The sequence below is a fragment of the Exophiala mesophila genome, assembly GCF_000836275.1.
Source record: "Exophiala mesophila strain CBS 40295 unplaced genomic scaffold supercont1.2, whole genome shotgun sequence".
NCBI lineage: Eukaryota > Fungi > Ascomycota > Eurotiomycetes > Chaetothyriales > Herpotrichiellaceae > Exophiala > Exophiala mesophila.
This window is the reverse complement of record NW_015622505.1, coordinates 5094388-5112330: the sequence shown is the minus strand read 5'-3', so window position 1 is coordinate 5112330 and position 17943 is coordinate 5094388. Positions and strand designations below refer to the sequence as shown.

At 51.0% G+C, this 17943-nt stretch overlaps 7 protein-coding genes across 7 annotated transcripts; 4 read left to right on the top strand and 3 right to left on the bottom strand.

Annotated features, from left to right (window-relative positions):
* Nucleotides 1–490: 490 nt before the first annotated feature.
* On the bottom strand, nucleotides 491–3495 carry PV10_03556 (uncharacterized protein). Its single transcript, XM_016368025.1, has 3 exons — nucleotides 2812–3495; nucleotides 1118–2750; nucleotides 491–1041 (listed from the first exon to the last, which is right to left on the bottom strand). The coding sequence occupies exons 1-3, from the start codon at nucleotides 3445–3447 to the stop codon at nucleotides 719–721; spliced, it is 2592 nt and encodes an 863-aa protein (XP_016227543.1). The 5' UTR covers nucleotides 3448–3495; the 3' UTR covers nucleotides 491–718.
* Nucleotides 3482–4085, top strand: PV10_03555 (uncharacterized protein; the record flags this gene model as incomplete). Its single annotated transcript, XM_016368024.1, has 2 exons — nucleotides 3482–3842; nucleotides 3942–4085. The coding sequence occupies 2 exons, from the start codon at nucleotides 3482–3484 to the stop codon at nucleotides 4040–4042; spliced, it is 462 nt and encodes a 153-aa protein (XP_016227542.1). The 3' UTR covers nucleotides 4043–4085.
* PV10_03554 (uncharacterized protein) lies at nucleotides 4054–7696 on the bottom strand. The gene has a single exon (XM_016368023.1). It carries the CDS (start codon nucleotides 7192–7194, stop codon nucleotides 4420–4422), a length of 2775 nt encoding a protein of 924 aa, XP_016227541.1. The 5' UTR covers nucleotides 7195–7696; the 3' UTR covers nucleotides 4054–4419.
* A 1655-nt stretch (nucleotides 7697–9351) lies between these two features.
* On the top strand, nucleotides 9352–10626 carry PV10_03553 (uncharacterized protein). The gene has a single exon (XM_016368022.1). It carries the CDS (start codon nucleotides 9509–9511, stop codon nucleotides 10322–10324), a length of 816 nt encoding a protein of 271 aa, XP_016227540.1. The 5' UTR covers nucleotides 9352–9508; the 3' UTR covers nucleotides 10325–10626.
* A 737-nt stretch (nucleotides 10627–11363) lies between these two features.
* PV10_03552 (uncharacterized protein) lies at nucleotides 11364–12281 on the top strand (the record flags this gene model as incomplete). Its single annotated transcript, XM_016368021.1, has 3 exons — nucleotides 11364–11507; nucleotides 11562–11750; nucleotides 11862–12281. The coding sequence occupies 3 exons, from the start codon at nucleotides 11364–11366 to the stop codon at nucleotides 12279–12281; spliced, it is 753 nt and encodes a 250-aa protein (XP_016227539.1).
* Nucleotides 12282–12902: 621 nt separating this feature from the next.
* On the top strand, nucleotides 12903–16127 carry PV10_03551 (uncharacterized protein). Its single transcript, XM_016368020.1, has 2 exons — nucleotides 12903–15437; nucleotides 15507–16127. Exon 1 carries the CDS (start codon nucleotides 13109–13111, stop codon nucleotides 14744–14746), a length of 1638 nt encoding a protein of 545 aa, XP_016227538.1. The 5' UTR covers nucleotides 12903–13108; the 3' UTR covers nucleotides 14747–15437; nucleotides 15507–16127.
* PV10_03550 (uncharacterized protein) lies at nucleotides 14958–17057 on the bottom strand (the record flags this gene model as incomplete). The annotated part of the gene is made up of 8 exons (XM_016368019.1): nucleotides 17026–17057; nucleotides 16448–16966; nucleotides 16232–16386; nucleotides 15976–16169; nucleotides 15798–15905; nucleotides 15497–15706; nucleotides 15332–15428; nucleotides 14958–15261 (listed from the first exon to the last, which is right to left on the bottom strand). The coding sequence occupies exons 2-8, from the start codon at nucleotides 16805–16807 to the stop codon at nucleotides 14958–14960; spliced, it is 1428 nt and encodes a 475-aa protein (XP_016227537.1). The 5' UTR covers nucleotides 16808–16966; nucleotides 17026–17057.
* Nucleotides 17058–17943: the final 886 nt, after the last annotated feature.

Below are 17943 nucleotides of genomic sequence, written 5' to 3'. Positions count from 1 at the left end.
GACTCGTATTTGGAGACATCGTACCCAGGAACCTGGCGTGATTCTCTGATGTGTGAATTATCGGCTACGGCTCCTTGCAGTATACGAGAATGAAAAATAAATTTGAAAGTGGTGTGCCTCCGTGGTAGTATAGATTAATGGAAGTGAGTTGAGACGATCGTGTTCCACATCACCACGTGTTTTTGGTGCATTTCATAGATAGAGACCATGTGGCCAGGAGACCAGGGGAGGCTGCATAAAGGTACATAAGATACCTACTGTTATCCCTGCCTAAGCGTGCCATTGTACTCTTTCGGAAGTGGGAGGCAAGTTTTAGATAGGGTGCTCAAGTATTGATCTGGGGTGCAGGTCGGAGGATGGAGAGGTCTTATTCTATACTAATCTACTCCTAATCTATGTGTACACCGAGTACCTACAAAAACGTAGTCAAGATCGTGCAGGTGTAATTTATTGGGTCGTCGGTCTTGCAAGGTGAAAAATCTGTAATTGTGGTTGTTGTTCGCGTCAAACGTCATGAGTATTATTATCTCAAAGTAAACTGAAGGATAGACCATAGCTAGCAGTAGAGTGCATGACTTTCTTCAAGAAAATTAGGGCGTTCAAGTCATGATAATGCGCTTATTTATAACTGGTATATCCGAAAACCAGACCCAAACCCAAACAATACCCATACCCAGACATCTCTTGATGCCAGTTAGTCGTCTCTTACCAACCGAGTCTATATACCATTCCCTAAAGCATCCATCCCAGGCATGATTTCGGTGTTGCTGGCGCCATTGCTGAAACTATAAGGAAAATCAACAATGCCATCCAACATCCAATTGAGCGGATCAAAGACATCGTAACTGGCCTGGCCGTAGTCCATGCCAAAGTCGTCCACCATGCCAGTTGCCATGCCTGCCATGCCTGGGACGATGGCCGACGCCGATAACGTGGGATCGGCAGCTGTGGTGGCGGCGTTGGGAGTGGCGCCGACGGCCGCATTGGACGATGGCGCGGGACCCGGCGTGTCGAACTGGAGGTCGGGGTTTTGTTGGCGCACTGTAAGCCTTTTGTTAGTATGCTCGTCTACAGACACCACACAGATATGGTGAGGTGCGAGGTAGGAAGCACTTACTATCGGATGGTTTCCCACCGCGGAATTGGCCATTCTTTCTCCATCGCCAAACCGAGTCAAACACCAGTGACATGGACATCCGACACCTGACCTTCAACTGCAGGCTTTGATCGATATCGGAATCTCCCGCGGCAATCGGAGTAGGCTTGCCCGTCTTCCACACCTGAGCCAGTACCTCAGACAATCGCTCAGCCAGGTCGTTCTCCGATGTGCTCATGGTTCGTAGAGCCCAGACAGTGCGCGACAGGAGCTCCGAAGCACCTTGGACGTCAAGCTCATGCTGTCCCAGGAAGTTGTGCATGAGCTTCAGCAGTGAAAACCCTGCGGCCAACATCATGTGGAAGATGTAGTTGGTGGCATTGGACAAGGCCAGGCCATGACTGTAGCCAGAGCCCGGGACAGAAACGCTTGTGGTGGACTCGAGGCTTAGGCAAGTTTCGAGAAATTCTGTCGTGGCGTTATACAACTTGAGCATGTCGGATCGGTAGGACTGCAAGGTTGGAGGGGAGAAGAAGGCGCTCAACCGCATGTGGAGGCTTGCTGCTTTCAAGTAGATCTTGGTGATGGGCGAGGTGTCACGTTCCAGCTGATGCTCCAGCTCCTCCAGGTCATGCGAGAGGAACGAGACATAAGTCGGTCTCTCAGCGTCGGTGGCCAACCCGACAGGGTCGTGGGCATTCATGTACAGTGTTCTTGATACCTTGTCCACGAACTTCTCAATCAACAGTCGATTGTATATTGGGGAGGGAAGTTCGTAATTGGGATTGGTTTCAATCGGTTTAGGCCCCAGTGTCCAGTCATATCGCGAGAGGGGAGGTTGACCATATGCTGTGCAGATCCTTTGAGCGACAACATTACAGACACTCCAGACGACCACACGATCTTGTAGCTCGACTTCTCGAAGTTCAATTCGAAACTTGGAAAAGTCTTGAGCGTGTGTTGGCCGGTGCAAGCCAATCTGGAGAGCAACCTGCATCATCAGGCCACAGATCATAAATGTGGAATCTGTGGAAGTGCTGCTCGTGACCAGCGGCCAGGCGCATAGCAGTATAAGAGCTTTCACCACATGGTAATTCTGCGGAACATCTGCCATGGTCGACCACAGCAACCGATTCATAGGTCCATTAAGCCTGGTGAAAAGCTCCGGATCAGTCGAAAAGTGGCGTGCGCCCACCGTCAGGATTGTCCAGAAGAGCAAAGGAGATCTGGTGAAATACTCGTCGGGAGTCCTATTGGGGTTGAGGAACGGCAGGAAAGGATGATTGAAGGCGAAGAAGCGTTTGAACAAGTCTTGAACACGCTCTTGCGTCAGGGTGACGTCTTCGAGACGTTTGTAGACCTGTCGATTGATGGGACTCTTGTCATAGGTTCCTCCCTTGAGATCCAACAGTCCAGCAACAGCATCTTGGGTGTATGATCCCATGGACGCGTGAGAGGCTGTGGTGGTGGGAGGACCGCCAGAGGCTTTCTTCTCAGCGACCTGCTTGCGCAGTTCGACGATTTCTCTTTCCATCTCGGCATTCCGTGATCTCTTGCCGACGCGTCTGAAATTGTCCTCAATCTTGCAGTCGAGAGCTAGACGCTTACAACGGGTGCACGTTTTGAAGGGTTCTTGGACAACATCGCAGCGCAGCTGGGATCGTTAGTGTATACTTCAACGGGAGACTGGACACGAAGCAAAGACAAAGTCTCACCTTTTGCTGACGACATTCATTACATGCCCTCTTTACAGGCCTGCGCCTGCCGCCATCACCTTTTCCGTTGACATCATCGCCAGGAACGTGTTCTGGGGACTCGACGCTGCCACTGGCTGGGGAACTATCGAAGCCAGCGATGGAGGCGTTTCTCTTGAGGCTCTCGACAGGACTGGTGAACCCGGTGGCGGCGCCATCAGCATCGCTGCCCACGGGTCCGGGTCCTGGTGTTGGCAGCTGAGGAGCTGGAGCCAGCTTGAAGTGGTCGCCGACGAGGTGATGATCAAGGTGTGATTGATTTGTGGTTACCCAGTGTCCGATATCGCAGGCAGCCGACACGTGGAATTGATGCTGTGAGTCGACCTCAGGCGACGAGTATAGATATTGGTTGTCTGACGAAGGGAGTTTGACGAGATCAGAGGGGGCAAAGTGCTGACTCATTGTGAAGAGCTGGGCGGCCTCGGGAGTCTGACACGACCACTTGTGGTCATTTGACTCGGAAGACTTGGCGGAGATTTGATCTTGATCTGATAAGATAATATGAGGATGAGAGAAGGCGGGATGGAATCGAGGGGACAGGTCCGGGTCGACTACGGGGATACGATGCGAGTCCCACGAATATGGGTATGAATCCATAGCTTTTAGCCAGGACCACACGACCAGATTGCAAATGGCGAGTGATGAGCAGAAGAAGAAGTTGAAGGGTTCCTTGAAGCTCGCGAAAAGATTTTCCCTTTCTGCGATGACTCTTGCCGCTACTGCTGGTCCTGCTGCTGCTCCTGCTCCTCCCACTCTTTCCACTCCACGCACTACTACGACTAGCGCAAGGTTCTCACACTCACATGTTGCAGCCAACGCAGCCAACACCACCATCACCACCACCACCAGAACTGCCATCTCTACAGCCCCCTCTAATACTACTCCCACTCTCAGCCCAACTCTCACCTCCAGCAGTAGTCCATCTGACCCTTCTGCCGCCAACACCATCCACTTTGTCCCCCATTCACAACCCTCCGCCCAGGAACAGCGAGGTAATTATTACTGTCTTCACTTCACCATCTCCTCTACCAGCCATTAGCCCCGAGTCCCTGCAAGTCTTACCCCTTACTAATCATCTCTGGCCCTTCTAGTCATGATCTTTGACTCCAGCATTACATCACAGCCCTTTCTAGACTCTGTAGAATTGGACAAGCTACGAAAGCGACAAAAAACCAGCACAAAAACAGCTTGACTGAAAAAACACAAAAGAATGGCATTAATTAATTCAGACGCTCATTGGACTCCCTCATCTCGCTCTGTGATCCCAACACGCTGCTGCACTACCTGGCTGTTTTGACTAAGCATATAGTATAGCGTATAGCATATCGCGTATAGTAATTGTACACTTCGATCCATGATCGCCATTCATTTCATCCAAGTCATCGAGTCGTCAAACATCATTCCTTCGTTGCATCAATTCGTCAAATGATCCGTTATCTCTTGCAATATTTCGCAACATATTATGAAGCTGTCAATCAAGTTTGCTCCTCAACGCCTCAAAAAAACCCACTCAATGGCCACCAGGGCTCATTCAGGGGCAAACAATATTGTCAGTCATCTCATGATTCGTCAGGGGAAACGTGTCCCGCCAAACTCATCCAGGTTGCTCGTCGGGAATCGTGAATCCCCTTGTGAAATCACATTGGCGCCGATGCTTTTTCTCAAATCAGCCCGCCTCTTCTCGCGCCTCTTCTCTTCTTTTCGTCGATTGGCCTGGAGGATCCAGTCCTGGATGTTTCGAATCCCCACAAAGTGAAGGCGCATTGCATTGGGGGCGAATCGGTGCAGATGGCGTCCGGCTCGAAGCTTGGCCAGACTGCTGTGGCTCGACTGTCTGGCAACTCGTCTCCTTTGCTGACGCCGTTCCGAGATTCGTCTGATCAGCGATGCAGGTCCCGTCACAATAGTTCGCTCCTGTGGTAGCCCCAGGGAATTCTTGATGATGCCCCCGTTCCCCGCCTCGTCCGACTCTGGGCGAGAATGGTCCACGTCGTCCCAGAATGCCCGTGGACGCCAGAATGGATGCAATTCGCCGTTCAAGTCCTGGCCCGCTTTACGATTGCGTGGGTTCTTCACACTCAGGTTACGTGACAGAGCAGTGATGAAAGACTCGGATCGTCCCCGAGAGCTAGTTGGGCGGCGCACCGAATGCCCGAGTCCTTGGGGTAGATGATCCTCCAGACCTAGCCGCGGGTCCAGCTCGTCGGCCGGCGTAGGAGGAACAACATGGAATTGTGGTGGCTCTGGCGGTCGTCGAGGATTTCGCAGTGGGGAGTCGACCTCTGAGTGTGACAGACCAGCTCGCTGCACCTCTAGCACGGCTTTGGATTCGTGGACAGGAAAGGGTTCAATGAGCTGCAGGCTGTGGTTGTTGTGGGGGAAATAGTTGATAGCATGTGCTTCACTGAGCTCGGGAGATGCCGATTGGAAGGACGGCTGTGAAAAGGGAGTGTCTAGAATTGAGGACGGCCGCATGGACGCCCACTCTGTTGTACCGGGCATCACGAGACCCAGGGTGTTCCGGTTGGCATCATCATCGAGTAGTGGAGAAGCCACGGGCCTGTGTGGGATGGAGTCGCTCCAGGGTGCGTTATGTCCCATTGAGTGGCTACGAGGATCGTGAGGACCGTTGCGGGATAGTTGTTCGCCTGCCGTAGGCTGCGCCTGCTCCAAGGTCCACCGCGGTAGTTGCTGCAAGAGCATGTCCGACTCCATCCTATCCAAGGTTCTACGCAGGTCCTTCTCCGCCCGTTGTCGCTGTACTCTGAAGTGAGAAGAAGTGATGCTGTTTGCACAGGACGTCGCCTTGGACGTGGGAGCTGACAGTGACGAGCTTCTGGGAGGAACAACGGGGGCTTGGTGCTGTTGTCTTCCACGTTCCAACGCTTCGGAAAATGCGCGTTTATGCTGCCACGATGATGGAGGCTGGTCAGAAGGCTTTCGCGATTGCGACTTTCCGGATTCGCTCGACGGGGATGGACGATTGAAGCTGTCACGGCGTGACGACGAGAGCGAAGACGACCTTTCAGGGATCACCGCGACGTGAATGACCTCTGTCTTGGGCAAGATTGTCGTCGATGCCAGACTCTGCGACCGCGAGATTTCGGATCCGGCGCTCCAGCGATTCTGGTTGCTGAGTCGGGCCTTTTTGTGAATGAGAGGGTGGGGAGATTCGGTCCACGAGTTCAGCGACCCGCGTTTGGAGGCTGGCAGCGGCGAGCTCACAGACCGTAAGGATTCGTGCTTGTTCATATGGCGGAGCGTTGTGGTCCTTTTGGGAAGCGGACTCTGTTCAAAGACATAAGCCTCCACAGTCGACGTGGTCGAGGTGCGAGAAAATCTGCGGTAGTCGTCCTCATGCTCTACAACAAGTCTAGTCTGACTGTCCGACCGTCCAAAGTGGACGGAATCGTTCCAGCCTATAATGTTGGCGAATTTCTCGGTAGAGGCGGATGGGGTTTGGGATTGAGCATCAAGAAATCGGTTGCGCAGGCCGCTCGAAGGGGCAAGTTCAGTAGATTGCATCTCAGGGGAGGATGTTGTCTCTTCATCGTCCCGGTGTTGCCCGTTGAGAGGAGGTAGCATATCGTCTGAGCGACGGCTGCGCGATCTGGGAGTCCAAGAATCAGTAGGGTCTCCCTCGGTCTCATATTCTGAGGGCACGGCTGGATCGGGAATCGAGGGGTACTGGATGTGGTCGTCCTCGTAATGCTCTGGGGTATGGCTGATCTGGTGTAAATCACTATAATCATTCATCAAGGGTGAGCGACTCGAAGTCTTCTGGCGCAGGTGTCCACCAAATTTGGCGATCGAGGCCAGCGGCCATTCAAAGGTGGCCTCCGGAGTCTTTGACTGTTGATCAGAGCCTGGGTCTGAAGTGAAATCTTCCTGAGCGGTAGTAAAGGACTCGGCGACAGTAGAAGTAAAGGAGGTCTGGGGCCCTAGCCACGGCCGAACGACAAGGGGTTTCCTGTCCTGTGGAGGAGTATTGTCGGGGGTCGGAGGGTTATGCTGGTTGATGGGAGTGACGAGGGCAGATCTGAAGATTGCGGTATCCGATGCGTTTTCCTCGGCAGGAGTTGGAAGATCGCCGTTGACGGCGTTCGGAGGGGTGGGAGGTAGATTAGGTGATGTTGGCAAAGCTTTGTGATCGAGCTGAGACGGATCATGGCCAAGTTGGGCTGCTCGCATGTCCTGCGCAGACATGCGATACAAAGAGCGAAGGTTGGAGGAAACATTCCTCGAGTCTTTCCTGATGGGCAAAGACCTGGCTAGCGGAGGACCAGGGGGTTTGGTGTCATCCCCAGAAGGACCCATGATGGTATAGTCGTGAGTCCTGCCCATTTTCAAGAGCGCGACTTGTGTGCATGAGTCATGCGGTCTCTTTCATGGTACTGATGGGCCTCGTAGTATGAGTGACGGTCTTGAATTGATAGGTGGGTAGAGTTGACTTGGGCTATGAGAGCAACATTGGTGTGAATCTGACTTGGGACTCGGGGGCAGAAGTAGGATTTCGTGGGAGGTGGCAAGATGCAAGGCGGCAGTAGGAACAAGCTGAGGTGAAGGAGATCTGGACAAGTTTGAGAGAGGAAGCGGGAGAGCGCGAGGGCAAATGGCAGACTAGTAGACTGATAGTCTGGTAGGTGGTGGAATCAAAGATTGAGATGGTAAGCGGTAGACTTAAAAACACAGATGGAGGCCTTTAGATGCGATGTAGGACTAAGTACTAGGTAAGAATGGAGAGAAATTGTGATGGGAGAATATGCCGGACTGGGTGATTGGGGCGTGAATGAGTTGCAGTTTGCAGTTTGCAGTTTGCGTCTTGGGAGTCGCAGGCGCAACTGTGGTCGCAGTTGGCACAGTGGAGATTCAACTTTCTAGGTGAGTTAATTCTGGTGGTAAGGTAGGTTTGAGGAGGTGGAGGCTGCGGTGGCACGGTGGCTGGCAATCAAGGAACAAGCGGAGTGATGACTTTTGACGAGTGCCAGAAGTCATTCGTGTCGACAAGAAGTGGCCAGTACGAGTAAGAAGATGATCTCTTGATGTATTGGAATCTGCACTGTGGCAGCACCAGCCCTGCCGCCATTATTGCTAATTGCTGGACCTACTTAGCTACCTAGGTACGTTGAGGAAGAGCGCATCTGTACTAGCCATTGATGCGCCGAGAAGAGTCGAGCATTGGCGGCAGCAAGCCCAGACCAGTTGGTTCAAAACTGATTGACAAGACAGATATCAAATGGAAGATTGACCCAGAGAACAAGAGGTAAGACAATACCAGTACTACCTCTAGCTACCTAGGTACCTACCAGCTAGGTAGTTACCAGGTAATTAGGCGTTGAGGCTCAACAAGAAGCATCCCCCATAAGTTAAGCTAGGGTATTCTCTCTCGTCTATACCCTTGGTATTGAGATAGGGAGCGACCTGCCTAAAAGAATGTACATTAGTTATACCATGACGCTGAAGCTGACGATGCATGCCCGTGGTTAAGGTACCTAGGTAGGTACCTAAGGCAGAAGCGTGTCCCTAGGGGAGCCAGTGCGGCTACTTAGTGTGCCCCATGACCACGTTTTCTGCTGTACGGAGTAGTCGCCACTTGAGGCTCATGGCACCCGGCGGTGCCCTTCCGGCGATCCGAACGGCCACTGGCTAGGTCCGCTCATCCCCGAAACTCTGGCTCCAGTGACTAGTAGAAAGCAGATACGCCTGCATTTGAGGAGAGTCGGGTCATCTACGTATAGGTACCTAATGCACCCTGAGCATCTAGGGATAGAAAACAGGGATCTAGTTATCTGTGATGAGCCTTCCAACATGGCCCATGCCGCGATCCATTTTCTGTCATCTTTGGACTGCCTTTACGAATTTCAATCTGGTTACTACAATGCGCATCAGTCTCCAAAATTCATTTCCAGGACAAGGCTATGACAGGACAAGGTAATCTCATCCACTGCCATGCCGGTTGCTCGCCCACTACCGAGACTTGGAATTTAGGGTCCCTCGGGTCCACCCTAGGCATCTCATAGGCCGAATGGGCTCGACAGTTGGAGTGCGTCACGGCCGAGGCCGCCTGAAGGCCGAGGGACCCTCGGCCCCCCTCAGCCAGACTCCGTACTTGGGGCGATGATTTCCCAGAATCCTATCGACCTAAAAACAGCTCAGACTCACAAAGGGTCTGCGGGTCCTCCAGTCGTGCCTTCCTCCAACTCCGACGCGTGACTGCCTCATGTCGCGAAACTCGTCCTTTCCTTTGTCACGTAACCAGTGTGAGCTTGGCTTCAGACTCACTTTTCATTCATTTTCTGTTTGGAACAATGCTTCGCATCCATGGGTATTGTATCCAGCTAAGCCCCCGGACACATCACCTGTCATAACCGTAAGTTTTGGCCTCGTTCTTCTCCCACATTCCTGTTGTCTTCGCTGAGAACAAGGGTGAATGTACTACCAATCAGCTGTCATCTGTCAGATGATCGGGGACCGACTGTCATACAAATTCACGACATCTCACCACTTTGAACGCTCCCTCTTCATCTTCTCTGATCTTTCCCCTGCTTTTGATCCTTGGGCGTGGGGGAAACCACAAAATGCTCCCAGATGCCATAATCTTCGGCTCGCTGCTTCCTTTCTCTCTTCATCGCCCTCAACCCTCCTTGTCCACGTGACAATGGCTTCCTTCAAGGACCACGTCCTCATCGCGTTTGCGCTTCTGGCCCGATACGCCATGGCCACGCCCATTCCCAAGACCCTCTCCCAAGATATTGGTCAATTGTCTTTCTCCGAACTTGCACAACAGACTCTGCGTCGCATCCTAGACTTGGGCTTCACGCGTGGTATCTTATCATCTCTCCTCGTCATCGGATGTTTGGTCTGCATCTTGATTTGCGTTCTTTGTGTCCTGGTGGCATATGTCGAACGTGGTAACTCAGACGGGGCATGCTGCCAAGGACAGAATCGAGTCGAGGCCCGCGTTACTCAAGCCCATGAAAAGGCACTGCCATCACCCTTACAACCTCTAGACGACCACCGAATATACCGTTATAGTCTCTCCACTCCACCCTCTCCCTTGACTAAAATCACCATCCATACTTCGTCTGTCCGAAAAGCCAAAACAACAAAAACTTCATCACTACTGTCGAGTCCAGAGATGACGAGTTCAGCTCCGCTTCGCTCTGCCTTGTCCAAGTCTCGTACTCGCTTTCAGCATGCCCACTCTCTATTTTTTGGCACTCGGAGGAGACAAAGCCCATATGGCAGCGCCAAATCTGTCCGCTGGGCGGACGAAATTCAGATCTCGATCATTGCCAAAGTACAGATCGCCGTTGAAGAAGAAGTAGAAGGAGAAGAAGAAGCTGCCGTTGGTGATCGGATTGAATGCGATGTCGGTACTGTCAGCATCCACGAGGCGGACCCATACGCACTGCCTGATGCACAGCCGTGTTTGGCTGGACACCGTGAGGTTATGGCCAAGTCTGGTTCATGATGGTGAACGGCACCTTTTTCTGGCTTTTTAATGAAACAATCCCACTGAGGTTTTGATGACTAGTTAAGCATTGCGGTATCAAGACCCAGAGATCCTTACTCTACTGATACCTTAACGATTGGCGCCTTATGACTATGCTTGGACAATCTCCAGGCTTGGAGTTGGGGGGTTTGCATGGGATATTTGTCATGTCCACTGCCTGTTGCAGACCACTGTTGGCTAGGATGCTAGATTACGTAGCCATCTGGTAGTTAATGATTCATACGCACGCAAGGCTCTAAATTCTCGCGATGCATACACAACCTGAGTACCTCGTGATTGAAGTCAGCTTCACGGCTCTAAACACCAATCCTTTGGATCTCTCGCGACAATTTGGCGCGCTTGGCTCGTTGGCAGCCAGTAGGAATCTCAACCTCGATTTCCTGATTCGGCATCGCGTGTATGATGCCGTTGGCGTCGATGAACATCGTTGGCACGGAAGGGGTTGTCGCGACACCAATTCGGCTTATGCGACCTCCATGGTTGGCCATTCCCTTGATCTGGTATTTCTACCCCTCTGGATTCCTTTCACCATGCATTGGGACATGATTTGCCAGGCGATCGTGTTTGGGGACCACTTTGTCTCCCATTATTTTTACATATGCCTCCTTGTACGAGTGCATCAACATCCACGCCTGGGGAAGTTTACTACTACTCAGAATGGACTGGATGCCCTCGCTTAGGAAGCCAGACGACTCATGACCCTGGCTCGCCTTTAGAGTTTGGGTATTGGTAGTTGGGACCCTGCAGCAATTGAAGCTAACGATAGACCGAACCCAGGGTTCAAGGTGATAGCACGACGGTTTCCCACGCGCATCATCAATACCATATTTTGAAATCATCAACAGAGCCTCCCCTAATGATCGCGATCGCCGATTTTACTGTTTCCACACACCACGCAGTGTCACAGATGATGCTGCACAACAGTCCACAGGGTATTATAGAGAGTAATATCATAAGTAGCCACACTTTTGTGACTCCACAATCAACGACACGAATGATGCGACCAAAAGCTACATATGTGCCTCTTGAACCACAACCTTCTCTCCAAGATGTCTTTGGGACAACAGAATCAAGGATAATTTTCGACGACTGCACTCGGGCATCAGAGAGCACCTTCAGCGATTTAGAATCCGACTCTAAGGTTGGTCAAAATCTACTCGTGAGTACAGGTGTGTGGGACGTTGATCATCCACAGAGACCTCGATACGGTCATTCTCGTCACGATGTCACCGACTTGGAAATTTCGCAGCCAGAAAGGATCAGATTTGAATTCATCAATGGCCCTTCATTTTCATACAAGTATCAGCAGTTAGATGCCGAGCAACTCCAACATGATGTGCTCGCGGCCGCTGACTCGTCGGAGGCTCTTGCGTACCGGCAAATGGTGAGTACCTACTGTGATCCTGTTGCGATGTCAACGTCGACCCTTGGACAAAGCAGTCTGGTTAGACATTCAGCTAGGTCTGTACCACGTGCTGATAAGGATACTTTGCAGCGACGCCGTGCGCAGAACCGTGCTTCTCAACGAGCGTTTCGAGATCGCAAGGAAAAGTATATCAGACACTTGAAACAACAGATCCAAATCCTCAGCCAGCAGCATGACACCTTAATGGAGTCTGCGACACGTCAAACAGCACTTGTGACGACGCTTGGGCGACGGCTAATTGAATTGGAAACCAGGCTGAGGGAGACGCGAAAGCGACAGCAAGAAAAAACTGACGGTCCTGGCGATGATGATGCCATACCTCTCTTCGATCTTCAGTTTCCTGCCGAGTTTGATGCATTCACTTTGTTTTCCGCGATTGAAAATAAGGGCGAAGTGATCAATGGCCCTGAAATTGATGTTCATGGTCTTGTCTCATGCCCTAACGATCCACATCTGCCGTTGATGAGCTACTCTGGGGAGCTTTGGTGAGCACATAGCCACAAGACGAGGGATGGGGCCAATGGCGTCGATTGAGGGTCTGGAAGGAGGTGAAAGGCTGGATAAGATGATAGTTTATGGTGAAGTCTGCTCTTATTTTAAGCAAATGTGAACCGTGTGAAAATAAAAAGAAAAGGCAATTTTGCTCGGTTTCTCACATAGTTGATGCGATCCGTTGATGCTAATACTAGGTGCTCTATGGTACTGAAAGAACGTCGACATGATTGATTCGATTCTCTGGTTTGATGATCAAAGTTCTCATGATCGCCAATAGCACGATTGTCAAATTCATGCTACACTGGCCTTGTCCCTAGATATTCCACATGTCTTTCAGTGATGCACGGTCGACCAGGTCACTCGTATAGATCCCCGTCCTTCAGTCTTGTGACTGGCGAGACAGACTTGTTGTGATTGGATCTACAGGGGATAATAAAGAGAAGGCGCAAATGTCGAGGGTCGCGCTTGCCTCGGAAGAGAAGTCCTCTAGAGCAGTTGGTGCAGGAGCAACCGCGGAGCTGAAGGGGCTTTCGGCCAATAAAGAACAGCCTTGGCATTATAAAGAAGAGCCTCGCGATTCGATTCCCTGGCTAGCCAACATCTAGCAACATCTGACAACAAGCTGACTCAGAGTGACATGTTCCTCCCATCACCCATCTCAAGCTGCTTCAAAATGGTCGAGGTTTGGCCTGGCCAGAGCATGGGATTTTGTGAACCCCGTCCATCATCACTTGCGCCATGAGCGATCCGGCTAGTCCCTGGCCCAGTCGTCCGTCCCCTCTTTGACCGCTGGCTTTAGGCCACCACCCCGTGCGCTAGTCATGACCATTCCAACCTCCACACCACTTGATTTTTCATGGATCAATACAACCCCTTCAGGCTCAGCCACGCCAGACAATCGGCGTCGGGTGATGCAACATGTCCATAGATATCGTCGAACACAACGAAGACAAGATGCTCAACGATTGTTACAATCCTCCTTGTTTCGCCAGACTGGGCCTCGAACCGGGGACCGACCTTCTCGCGAGCAAGAGTCCCTAACCCTTACTAACCGCCTACCCCCCAATTCAGTAACCAACATTCCTCAATCAATCTATATCCCTCCCATCATCGAGCTGATGCTTGTTAATGCTGCATCGGACGACACAACCGCTTTGCCGCAAGCTTCCATGTCTGCCGCCAACTCTCTGATCTTCTTCGAACGTGATTGTGTCTACCCTGCGGCGAAGCATCTTGAATGGGCCGCCGTGCCAAAGGAAAAGGCTTTTGAAACAAGCTGGGCTTCTGATCTACAGAACAATCTGTATGATAACCTCACCATCCACAGCTATCTCGCGCGCATCGCCGCCACCTTGTGCTCAGTCACTGGCGACTTGCAGTATCTCGACACTGCAAAAATCTTGCGATCCCGAGGAGTGGCTTCGTTGCGCCACTATCTCGAAACTACAAAGGATGTCAATATTCCCAGGCTCTATCGCTCCCTAATCAGTCTTCTGTTTGCAGAAAGTGCTGTCAGTGATAGATCTACCATGAAGATTCATATTCGTCTCCTTCGAGACGTCTTCCTCTCCCATCACGACAAACTCTCACAAGATCCATCCATCAACCATCTTGTCTTTATGAGCATCATCTATCAAGATGTTCAATTGGCTCTCTGTACCATGTCGTACACATTCTTGGACCTCTCACCAAACGAGTGGATTGCTCGCCTTGCCGAGCCCCTTTGGTCAAGTCAGCCTTATTTAACTTCAGCAATTGACTTTCAGACCGACAATAGACTCAGACCCTTTTTCACAGAGCCTGCGAGATCAATGATGGTTGCAGTTGATCAGGTGCTGCAAAACCTGGTACACGTTCGTGCTGACACTTTCGTGGGAAACTCCTCCACCTGGATATACTTCTTGTCCAGGTTTGTCTTCGCTGCTGGCCGGTTGGGAAATCATGTCGTGGCCATGAGGGCCCAACTGTCCCAGCAAGAGTATACCACGAGTTCAAGAGTAGATGATGTCCACGAGGTCTGTGCGTGCCTCTGTGCCGTATTCTGGCTTCGGATGGCCATGGGTTCCGAGAATATCCACTTATCTCCAAGACTGACCATCTGGACGGGTAATCCCACTCTTGTGCAGACGCTCCAGCAGACGCTCCAGCTCAGCTATGTACACGAATCCGACTGGGAGCAGGACAAGAGCCGTGACAAGCTTGAGCTGCTTTTGTGGCTATTGTGGCCTGGGTGTTTTGCAGAAACGAGCCAGAGGAATTGGTTCGTCGAGAAGATGGGCATCATCATGAACCTCTCAAAAATTGACACTTGGCCACATTTCTGGCAGGCACTTCAAAGATTTGTTGTCCCAGCCACAATGCTCGAACAAATGAAAGAGTGCTGGACAAGTCTATTCTCATCTCAACATTCACAAGTTGCACCCCGACTGTGCACCGAGGGTTCTAGAACCGGACTTTGACGGCTTGGCCATGAAACCTTCCTTAAAGGGATTTTGCTCAAGTGCTCCAGCAGGCATGCCCAAAGCCTACACGTTGATCCATTTCAGTCGTTGGACATGAAACATTGGAGAGAAGCGACCTTGGTATCCTCTGGTCAAAGAGGATGCGTTTCTGCTACACAACCGTGAGTGACGTGGGATGCGCCTTTCCCAAGTCATGACTTGATTAAAGCTACTGAGGCATCTCGCTTGCAACTACAGCCCCCTCGGCGGCCAGAGTGACATAATATAATTGTGTCTCGGCTGCAATCACCATTCGACCTTTTCCGGCAAAATTGAAATTTGCTGAAGTTGAGCCGACGAAGATCTTTCCCAACAAGACCCCAGAAGGGTTCCAGACATGTACTCCATCTCCCACGCCGGAGTAGACATTACCGTTTGTGTCGCAATGGATACCATCAGGAATCCCTGGGGAGACGTAGCTGAACAGTTTGCGGTTACTCCAGGTTCCATCTTCTTCAACTGTGAAGCGATAGCTGCAGCATTTCAGTTAGTACCAGCAACCCAGCAACAGCTACAGAATCGACGAATCGAGATGAGACTCACATAGATGCCGGTGCAGAGAAGTTGTATCCATAAAAGGCGCCTTGCGCACCGGTATCGGTAACGTATGCGTAGGATCCATTTGGCGAGAAGATCACTCCTATGAAGAGTAAGAAGCCAATCCGTGAAAGGATTAAGAAACCATGATGGCATTTTCGGCATACTGACCATTTGGCAGTTCGAATCCATCTGCGACAGCCACTAATGCGCCAGTGGAAGGTGTCAAGCGATAAACCATATTCGGCAAGGCCGGCGGAGGACGAAAGTCCTGCAGATAGCCATATAGGGTATCTGTGAAATAGACGTCGCCGTTACGGGGATTGATGGCCACATCGTTGAGCGAATTGAATTGACGACCAAAGAAATTGTTCAAAAGGACTAGCAAGAGTTTATTCAGATAAGCACAAGAGATCATATATCCTTGGAGTCTGGAGGCACGTTTTCACAACGGTAGATGAAAGAGGCTTACCAGTGGTGTTGTATGGCTCGACCGGATTCATGATGAAGAGAGATGGCGGCGTATCATTTCCTTGACCTTCACCCGTGAAGAGGATCTGACCACGGTAATTCGTTGCACCTGGTGTTTGATTCATGGTTAGTACAGTTGCTGCCGAGAGATGCTACAAGCAGATGTCGTTCAAGTGTACCGTTGGAATTAATCACTGGTGGAGTGGCATTGACATGAGTGATGTTGACACTGCCAGATGCGTTAAACTGGTTAGACACGGCCGCAGCTTGAGCCAGTGAGATTTTGTAAATCGAATTCGACTTATTCAACCCCGTCCCTGCGGCCTCTGCCCCGGCATTTTGCACGAAGAACATTTCATCTGTCGGAGGATACCTTGAGGGTGAGACACGAGTTAGAAAAGAAGTGTGGATTCGAGAACCGAGAACGAGACTCACCAGACGACAGCCTCGTGAAAGAGTGGGTCACCACCTGTGCTGCCAATGACGGTCAATGTCGGATCTGGTCCCAGAATGTCATAAAAGCCATCATTGTATACATGAAATGGTTTAGCTGTAGCATTTTGCTCAGACAGCCCTGGGGGAAGAAAGACCTTGATATTGTGCTTGGTTAAAACCATGTCCACGAAAAGATGAGTGTAGTTTGGTACTCACATTGGTTAGATTCACCACAGAAGGAGGCTCTACCGTCTCGAGGACATTTAATGCCTTCTGATCAATGACCTGAGCCTGTTCTGGAATACTCTGGGACAAACCCACGTCGGCCGACAACAACGTGCCGCCAAGGACGAGCGGGAGAAGCATCATCGCTGCTGAGAGGTTTGCTTGTAAAGTTGTCGAGGGAGAAGATGGTGGGTAAGAGTTGAGGCTGGCGTTTGTGATATTCAAATCAAATGCTTGAGGCAGGTTTGAAGATGAAGTCGAAAGCGAAAGCGACATGATGAGCGACCAGGGCGAACACGGCAACTTAGATACGAGGGGGATCGACAACAACTCGGTTACAAACTGAATCATTCATGGTTGTATTTGCTTTGGTTTGCCGGTATTGAATGACGGAATGGCTCGTCTTGCTTCACAGTGTGTCGCTGGAGCCTATACCCTGTGGGTGTGTAACCTGGAAGATTTATGCCTTTTCAGTGTCGGAACTAGCAAGGTGTCCAAACTCTGAGCTTGCTATTGTCGGTACTAGAATCAGGGATCAATGCAACTGGGGAGAGGGGTTGGAAGCCTACCATGTAGAAGCGTTATGGCGTCTATTGAGTTCTATGATGATGTTCCTGTTCTGACAGGGGTTCTTTCCTATTTCCGCTTGCCCTGGTCGCTCCTACCTTTGCCGGAGGGTGGTCGGACGGTAAAGTGGGAAAGTGCGGGGGACGATTCATGTCGATCCACTCCCGTTGCAGGCAGGCACGACACGTGCGTGGGGGTGCGGGGACATGATATCACTATCACTGATCTCGAACGAGGTCCCCACGACTTACGCCCATTTACCATTTACATACTGGAGATACAACTCTCAGTCGGCATTGCACCCGTGTTGACCGACATATGAGGTGCTTCCCCTCATCAGCCGGACGAGGTTCTTCAGGGAACCTTCGGTGCCTGGTCTTCTTTTCCTAGCCCTAAGTTAGTCATTGTAGATGACACTCTCGTAGGTGACGGGGTCCAAAAGAATGAAGACGCTCGCATTAAGAACCAGTTGTGTGATCTTAGCAATATTGCAGCACAGTCCTAGATCCTGACAAATGAGTTAAAGGACTTGTTCAATTACACAAAATAACCATTCGAGACACACTCAGCCATAAACTCAACACTATCATGCCCATATACTTCGTAGAAAGCACCATCTGCTTCTCTACGAAAGAAGACCCTGACATCATTGAAGAAATGACACCACTTCCCACCCATGTAGCTATTTCAATCTATCTTCGATAAGCATGCAGCCCGTGGAGTCGGGTTTGGACCCATTCTAACTTCAGCTTTCTCTTTCCTGTAGCTATTTGATACTCCGTGGACGCGCCACTATGGTGCTCAAACTAATCTCAGCGACTCCGTAAGTACTCCCTAAGCATTTCTCCCATGCTCCACACTTGGACTGAATCAACATCAAAGCTCGCCTTATGCGAGAAAAGTCCGCATTGCTCTTCTGG